Source organism: Cyphomyrmex costatus, unplaced genomic scaffold (assembly GCF_001594065.2).
Source record: "Cyphomyrmex costatus isolate MS0001 unplaced genomic scaffold, Ccosl1.0 scaffold526, whole genome shotgun sequence".
Classification (NCBI taxonomy): Eukaryota; Metazoa; Arthropoda; class Insecta; order Hymenoptera; family Formicidae; genus Cyphomyrmex; species Cyphomyrmex costatus.
The window spans coordinates 489,494-498,036 of record NW_017279491.1 but is presented as its reverse complement, the minus strand read 5'-3'; the positions used below and the strand labels follow the sequence as shown (position 1 = coordinate 498,036).

The 8,543-nt window shown below is 43.4% G+C and overlaps 2 protein-coding genes across 2 annotated transcripts; both read right to left on the bottom strand.

Annotated features, from left to right (window-relative positions):
* Nucleotides 1–643: 643 nt before the first annotated feature.
* Nucleotides 644–2,200, bottom strand: LOC108778890 (72 kDa type IV collagenase). The gene has a single exon (XM_018546202.1). It carries the CDS (start codon nt 2,198–2,200, stop codon nt 644–646), a length of 1,557 nt encoding a protein of 518 aa, XP_018401704.1.
* Nucleotides 2,201–2,418: 218 nt separating this feature from the next.
* Nucleotides 2,419–3,657, bottom strand: LOC108778889 (uncharacterized). The gene has a single exon (XM_018546201.1). The coding sequence runs from the start codon at nt 3,655–3,657 to the stop codon at nt 2,419–2,421; it is 1,239 nt and encodes a 412-aa protein (XP_018401703.1).
* Between the last annotated feature and the right edge of the window lie 4,886 nt (nt 3,658–8,543).

Below are 8,543 nucleotides of genomic sequence, written 5' to 3'. Positions count from 1 at the left end.
TTCGACCGAAATGCAATGTCACATCTCCGATGTATATTGGCGATGGTGCGTGTTTTCCTTTTGAATTTTCGGGTTGCAAAAGCGACAATATGACGCGTTTATGTTCGATGAGCTTGCTCCATACGGTCGGTAAGAGGAACATCTCTTTGCCGTGACTGTCTCCAAGAACTACAATTATCTCGCAGGGCAATTTGACGTTGATGCCGACGGTTAGATACTTGTATCTGGTAGCAGTTAAAGGATATCTTCGTTCCAATATGCGTACTGTGGTTCTGTGCGAAAGAAAAAAAATTAGTTCAGAAAAAACAATGATTAAAAAAAGAAAATACAAATACCTACGTGTCTTTCGTATCTACTTTTTCGTTATATTGTTTCTGCATATTGTTCGTTTCGTTATACTGTTTTTCCTTTTATCCATCGCGCTCCGTGATGAAATGCTTTGCTGCCGTATTGGTGAAAACTCTTCTGATCTTCGCGTCATTCGTACGCTCGATGAGGAGACGTCGAGAGTCGTCGTCGGTGTCGTTTGAAATCGCGTACATGTTTTTCTCTCTCTCACGATGTTAATAGAACGATTCGTTCTTTCGCACTGATCGTCTGCGTACCCATGTAGTAATATATTTTTTTTACTTAAAACATCGTGCTAATCGTCCAATGCATCCTCTGTGGTGTATTCGAGTAAATTATTTGATTGAAGCAGTCGATTAAGAAGATCTTGCAATTGTCTTAGCAGTCCGTCTGTAGGACAATTTACGTTGAGTATTTTCATGTCGAAATTATCGGCATTCGTTACTGTTTGGGTGAACTCGTTGAATTTGTAATATTGACGTTTTTGTAGGAAATGAAGAGAACCGTCGATATATCGGTAGGCTGCAGTCGGAGATGATGGTATTCCCGGAAATATCGCTTTTAACGAGTGATATTCGCGAATAGTCATGTCGCATTCATTCATTAACGCTACGCTGTCGCCATCGAAGATCACGTACGTTTGTCCTCGGTTGGTGACTAATGCTGCGTTAACGCGCATTTCTGCGGGAAAGTTCAGGTCGGAATGCGTTTTCGGCCAACCATTTTTCAATTGAAAACTCGGATAATCTACCATGTAAATTTTATTATTCGCGAACATCACAATTTCTTCTGATGGCCGTTGATACACAGCGTTTATTGAAACGTTCGCCGGAAGAAAACGAAGATAGTCATTGAGCGCGAGTGGTCCCTTGTACCTTTTACCATTGATGGCTATCACCCATATGCTCTTTCGATAAGTGACGAATATGTGATGTTTCAACACCAGTACATTGTCCACGTATGGTAGATCGCACAGATTTTGCGTTGATGTTTTACGCGTATCTGTAGTTACCGATGGAGATCGTGTACTCGGTACTTCATTTTGATTTTTTCCATATAGACGTTGAATAGCTAAAATGTCCTCTATACTGAGTGTAGCGGATTTATCGGTGACGTAAGGAAACATTAGAGAATCTGCGCGATGATTGTGCGATAATCCTAATGAATGTCCTATTTCGTGCGTTAATGTGTAAAGTAAATGTAGCTTGTTTTCTGATACACTTTCGTTTAATTGTATAAACCAAGGTTCCGCTACGTCTACGTGTATCTCAGTGCTTTGCATGGGGTCGTTCATAGGTGGAAACGCGTGTGCGAGCACTCCACCGGGTCCGTCGAACAAACCGGAACATATTGTTTCCTCCCGTCTGTTGTCGATGTATGTGTGAATTCCTCCGCGATATGATATCAAAATATCTGGATTTAACGTTTTACGTTCGAATGTTAGAGACGTGTTCACCGCCCATATTGAGAATGCGTATGTCGCGAGTTTTAATGTATTCGCGTCCGCTAAGTGAAAGTTCCACGTAAGATGCGTTTTTTTCCATTTTACTGTATTCGTATTGTGTTCCTGGTGTGGCATATCCGGAAGTCCACATCGAGGTTTTCGCATTTGATCTAACGTATTATCGTTCAATATACCGTTACCTGGTATTTGATAGTATTCTTGAAATAATGCGATAGCCTCTTTAATTTTGTCATCCTCGATCGACGTGTGAGTAGATACATTTGCCTCTTTTAGGTAACCGTACCTCTGCAAATATTCTATCACTTCTGTGTTTACGAGATTTTCAGCCGTCGGTGTCGACGCGCATATCGTTACGGAAACGAAAGCCACGAGGTAAGCGAGAGACATTGCGGCGTACGTGCACAGCGGAAGTATACGGTTCAACAGTCAATCGCATTCTGCCGAGTATGTGGAGGGGAGAGGAGTGATATGTGTGTCGAAAATAGATATAGGAAACGAATCGTCAGTAAACGTAGTACAGTTCGTTTCAAATAACGTTTATTTTGTGAAGCATACATTAAAAATACTCAGTCTGTAATATCGTGAAAAATTCGTTATATTTATTGTTAGATAATTTTACGAACGACATTTGTCAATGGATTGTACTCTATTAATCTGTCATGAATAATTAGACAATAGGCCGTGGTGTCCGATGGAATGTTTTTTCTACATTCGAATTCGATACGAATGTCCACGGTTGCGCTCTTTACAGATTCGTTTTGACGAGAGCAATCGATCACCACGAGTGGCGCGGACGAAATAAATTGCGCGAGTGATAACAAAGCTTCGTTTCTTTCGTAGCCGTAGTACGAGTTCGCAAATTTTGCATACATGTCGTACAGTATTGCGACTTTATTACGTTCGAAATCCACATTCATATCATCGTATGGAAAAAAATCGGAGTTCAAAAAGAGTTTCACGTTGGCGAGCGCGCACGCGTCGAAATGAGTACTATCCTGAGAGAGTACGTTTCGCTTTCCAGTTTGAAGCGAAAGGATCACGTATCGTGGTTTTTCCAAATGCGACGTTGTCTTCACAGCCCACGAATGCTTCGTCGTGCTCTGAAGTAGAGGAAACTCGTACAAATCCCAAGATCGAAATCCCATGCTGAGATATCGTCCGTTTTCCAACGTTCGCAAGAGTGATAATTTGTTTACGTCGTTCAGTATCACGTGCGGCATCTTCCATTGCACTTTTGATAATGTGAGTGTAAATTCCTCGGTGTCGCTAGCGATAACGCAATTGTTGTCGTTACGCGCACGTATCAGAACGAGTTCATGTCGGGCGTTTATCACTATACGTTTGTAGTCCTCACAAAATCCAAGAAGTGTGTTGAGCGGTACACAGAAGTTGAACTCTTCAGATGTTGTTATTGATCGATCGAGCAATAAGTCTAGAGAAAGTGCAATTTTCCATCCTGCATTCTCTAACGTTTTATTTCTTTCAGCTGTCAACGAAATGTAATTTTTAATAGTGCTTGTAATACCGACGTTTCTGTTTCTGTCAATTTCAACTCCGTCTAATTCGTAACGAATCTCGTCGAACATGAATGCGACGCAGTTATTCGTCAGTTTCGGTGTTTGGTTGGTACTTCCTTCCTTCTGTTTTTTGACGAATTTTCCCTCGATGTAGAGTACACTTTCGCACGGTAACGTGTAGAGATCCTGATGTTGAATCGGTATTCGTATTTCATCGCTGTATCCGAATGTAGTGTTAGCGTACGGATTGTACGTGTGAGTCTCTATTTTAACGATGCGATCGTCGAAGATCGGAGCACCTCCGATCTTCAGGATGTCACGATTCATTTCTCACGACGAATCCGAGTGACCGTAGAAAGGCGACGTTCCTCGCGTTTAATCGACCTCCTCTTTTTTGTTTTTTCGTTCGATTGTATCGATTTTTGAATGGCTTCCACAATGTCGATGTTTGCGATACGTTCACTCCGTCGTACGAATCGTTCAGGACGAGCATCTTCCACCCTCGAACATAGTTTTCCTAGCGTTTACGTCGTATGTGTAGTCGAATCGATATCTCTTCGCCGCGAAAGTCGATCAACTATCCATTTTGATCCACTACACGTATCGTTATATCGGTAATGTTTCGTGCGATGACTGGGAGGTAAATGACGTGCGCCGGAGTAACGGATAGTTTATATCCTGGAGGAACGTTCACCGCGAATTCGTGTATCGTGTGTACCGGTCTGTCGTTGTTGTACGCACCCGAGATAATGTTACACTCAACGCGAATTATATTCACGTTCATAATTTTAACCGGTTCGTCCGATACGTGCCACTTGTTCGGTCGTAACATACGAGACGAAAAGCCCAATAATGAACCGATACTGTTCGTTTTGGAAAAATCTATTAAATATTGACACTTGATCTCACTTCTCATGGTGTTTTCGTTCGCGCGAAGAATCAATACAGATTTCGCTCGTTCCATAGTTCTTTCGTCCTCGAATATTAGATCTACCTCGTCGAATTCTTCGAGTTCGTCATTGTTGATAGTACTCGGTAGTGTATTGTGAACTATAGCGGTCCTCAGATACTTTTCGATATCGTTCAATTCGTACGAACCTACGGGAATCGTGATCGTAATGTCGTCGGTGTCGAAGTGGAATTTATTATTCGAGGAGTTGACGTTCGGTATCGTGTTGTACGTTTCGAAATTCGTAAGACCCAATTCGTATTCGCTATCGCTCAAGTCCAAAGCGAGGAAGTAATTCGCCGCGAGGACACTGTTTTTTTCCCGTTAGTGAGACAGTCAATGACATGATCGTAGCGCGAAAGCCACCGCTGAACTGTTCGGATTGTAATGCGATCTGTCACACGAGGACTTTTTTCCTTTTCCAATCAATCTCCCAGAGAAACCGTAGACACAACTGACCGCAAATGCTTTGATCGTACGACTGATACGATCGCCTGTTGTATGTGATGTTACCTCCGAGATAACGTTCGACTTCCTTCGGAGGTCTCAGATTACCGAAACCGTCGAAGTAGACAGATTCGTTTCCCCTCTTCGCGTAAGCGACCCAGTGTGTACCGGGTGCTGTCGAATCGTCGAGATTCACGATACCGCTCTCGTTACGACGTGGTTTCGCGGGCATCGCATCGCGCATGAATACACCTCTGAAGAATGGCAATTTTAAAAGATACGCCGAACGACGCAATTGCTCGTTCGTCGTGATACCGGAGATCGATAAGTTAAGATCCTCTACCGTTTTCTTCCATGATGTTTTTTTTTATCCTCTTCGTTCTCTTCCTCACGCGACCGCCACGTTTGTGTGGCGCAATGTACAGACCGCGACCCTCCATCGCGCGATTGTGACGTTGCAATTCCTCGAGTTGTCGTCGAGCGGCTTTTCGATAGCCCACTGCTTTCGCCAAGCTAGCTGCTCCACCGATCAAAGATCCGAGCGTACCCAACACCGGTAAAATTGGCAGAAAACCACCGCGTTTCGCTACAGATAAAATCCTCGTTCTCCTTGATTTTTTTCTTTTTCTCACACCCATGCCCAATTTTGTCTTTGCCTTCATGGCTGCCCACACGGCGGTCGCGACAGCTTTCTCACCGAACGTCGAATCGCTTGCTGTAATACGCTCTTTTGCTTTCTCGGCGAGAGCTCGATCAGCACTATGTAAACTGACGAGATCTTTGCTTTGCGAATACGCGATATCGTGTTCGCGACAAGCCGCGTCTAATTTATTGATGCCTCGATCGCCGCGTCTAATTTATTGATGCCTCGATCGCCGCGAGCTAATCGTTTCGCGAGACACGTACCTGGTCCGCAAAATTGGTATCTAGGAATGTGTAATTCAAACGGAAGCGCGTTTATCGTCGCGTTCAGTAAACCCGTGCCGTGCGCAGGTATCATTCCGACTTGACTGTTTGCATATCAACGCGACATTGGGGACAATTCTTGATGAGAGGCGGTGGACCGTCTATATGCGTTTTTTGATTCGGAAGATTATAATGCTCGAAACACATACGACAACGTTTCACCTCAGTATCGGCTTTTATATGATCGGGCAATCGATCCCACAATTCTTCGATATAATTTTCGAAATCGCGCAGAAGGATGACCCTTGGTACGTATTGCAGTTGTTCGGCTGTAAAAGCGAGAATGTCGCGTTTGTCCGTTATCAGAATGAACATTTTTTTTTTTTTTTTTCGTTGAATGATCACTCGTCATAATAGATGATAGACTGTGCGAAAGGCTCGTCTGTTCGCGGTATAAATAGCATGTGTCTTTCCCCCGTCGCATCTAAGTTCGCGCACGCGCGTCAAAAGAGCGACAAATGCGATTCGTGCAACAATTTCGAACGATAGGAGTATCGAATCTCGATCGGAAGACGCGACTGATGTCGAGTGACATGGTCAGAGAGAATTGCAGACACGGTTCTGCACTACCTAGTTCAATACGTTGCATCATTTGCGGACCTTCCAATTGCGGTAAAACGAATATGTTGCTAAGTCTGATAGAGAGTCCACATGGTTTACGTTTCGAAAACGTTTACGTTTATTCGAAATCCTTGTTTCAACCTAAATATCGATATCTCGAAGAGCTGCTGAAATCGATCGACGATATCGGTTATTATGCTTTTTCTAATAATAGTGACGTCATTCCGCCTAGCGAAGCGCTTCCAAACTCGATTTTCGTATTCGACGACGTAGTCTGCGACAAGCAGAATACTATCAGGGAATACTTCGCCATGGGTCGACATGCGAGTGTCGATTGTTTTTATCTCTGTCAAACATATGCGAAAATACCAAAGCATCTCATACGCGACAATGCCAATTTGCTAATTCTATTCAAACAAGATGGCACCAATCTGAAACACATTTACAACGATCACGTGAATACTGATATGTCGTACGAGAAATTTTGCACACTGTGTCATCTATGTTGGCAACGCAAATATGGTTTCGTGGTTATAGACAAGGACAGCGCGTTACAGAATGGCAGGTATAGACGTGGCTTCGACGATTTCGCGATTCTGTAAGTCGTACAGTGTTTATCGTGACAGCGCGACGATATGGACGAAACGAATAACATCGCCGAACGCGAAAGAACCGCAAAACTGATCGCGAAAACACGTGCGTCGATTCGTAAGAAACACAGAGCGTTGAAAACGGGCATAATGGAGAGCGAAATTGCCCTGGAGAAAAGATTCAAACCGATCGTAGAACCGTTGAGACAAATTGTCGATATCACTGAACGAGACAAACAGTCGAAAATTGGAGATGTCGTGAAAGTAAAAACGCCGAAAGGTAAACGTGAGCACAGTGACAACGACAATGATGATAATGATGATAATGATGTTAATGATGCAATTGCTAGAAAAAGTAAACAAAATCGATCTCCGTTAAAAGAACAGTCGTCGAACGTTACGTCACAATCGATAGATTCGCAATTTCATTTCCCAGCGGTACAGGATGAGGACGTTTTCGAAACCTCCAACGATGCTGATCCATCTCTCGAAACGTCTGTTAGAGAAGTTTTAAGGACACCTCAAGGTCGCGATAGATTAAACAGTCAGCTAGGACCATTAGGACACATATATATCAATGCACTTCTGAGTGGTGACAAGAGAAATGAAATCGATAACGTGTACGGTGTTTATTTCGATGAGAACGGTACAATGTTGGGTGATAAAAAATTCGATGTGGATACAGACGATACCATAATAATCGATGGAAACAGATATAAGGGTACACGAGGTCTGTACGAGTTAATTTTCAAGAGACTTCCCGACGACGACATCTACACCGAGAACGATAAGCAAACATACAAGAGTATACTGTTGACAACTAATGCTCACAGACGTCGTCATAACGCTGAAATGCCTGTCAAAAGTAACAAGGGACACAAGTACAAGTATATTATCGGTCCACTCGTTTCTGCGCACAGAACTATGAGTTTGGGTGCGGGTGTGCCGACGACTATGAGAGTAACGGACAACAAAGTCGATTACGTTCATTGGGACGATCCGAATGAGTTGGTGGACCGTCTTCAGTTGCTCGATGCCTCCCGTAGTGCTGGCAATAACGCTCACGACAACGAAATTCTATCGATAATCGATGAACTTCGCGAGTCTGGATTTATCATAAATTGAATCGTTTCAATAGTAGTAAACGTAAAAGACAAAACGGTTTGGAGATGAGTGTTGAGAAACGGAGATGAGTGTCGAGAAACGGAGACTCGTGGAGGAGCTTTACGCATCCGCGCGGAGAAATTTTCCGCGACGACGAGTCATCGTGCGCGGTCTTGACGATTTATGGCAGGCAGATGTTGTTGAGATGCGCCCTTATGCGCGATCGAATAAAGGTTTTAACTACATTTTGACTGTTATCGATGTTTTGAGTAAATATGCGTGGGCATTTCCCCTCAAGACCAAGAGCGGAAGCGACGTAACCGCGGCGTTATCCAAAATATTTCGCGAAGACAAACGATATCCGCGGAATCTACAGACGGATCAAGGAAAGGAATTCTACAACGCCACCGTGCAGACACTTTTGCAGAAACACAACGTAAATCACTATTCTACGTATTCGGTAATGAAAACGTCGGTAGTGGAACGATTCAACCGTACTCTCAAAAATAATATGTGGAAAGTATTCACGTTGAACGGCACGTACAAATGGATCGACGAATTGCCGCGTTTATTGTCAGATTACAATCGTAGTAGAC

Excerpts from the sequence above, each read along its gene's own strand:
- LOC108778890 (XM_018546202.1), bottom strand. The coding sequence starts at position 2,200 with ATGTCTCTCGCTTACCTCGTGGCTTTCGTTTCCGTAACGATATGCGCG.
- LOC108778889 (XM_018546201.1), bottom strand. The coding sequence starts at position 3,657 with ATGAATCGTGACATCCTGAAGATCGGAGGTGCTCCGATCTTCGACGAT.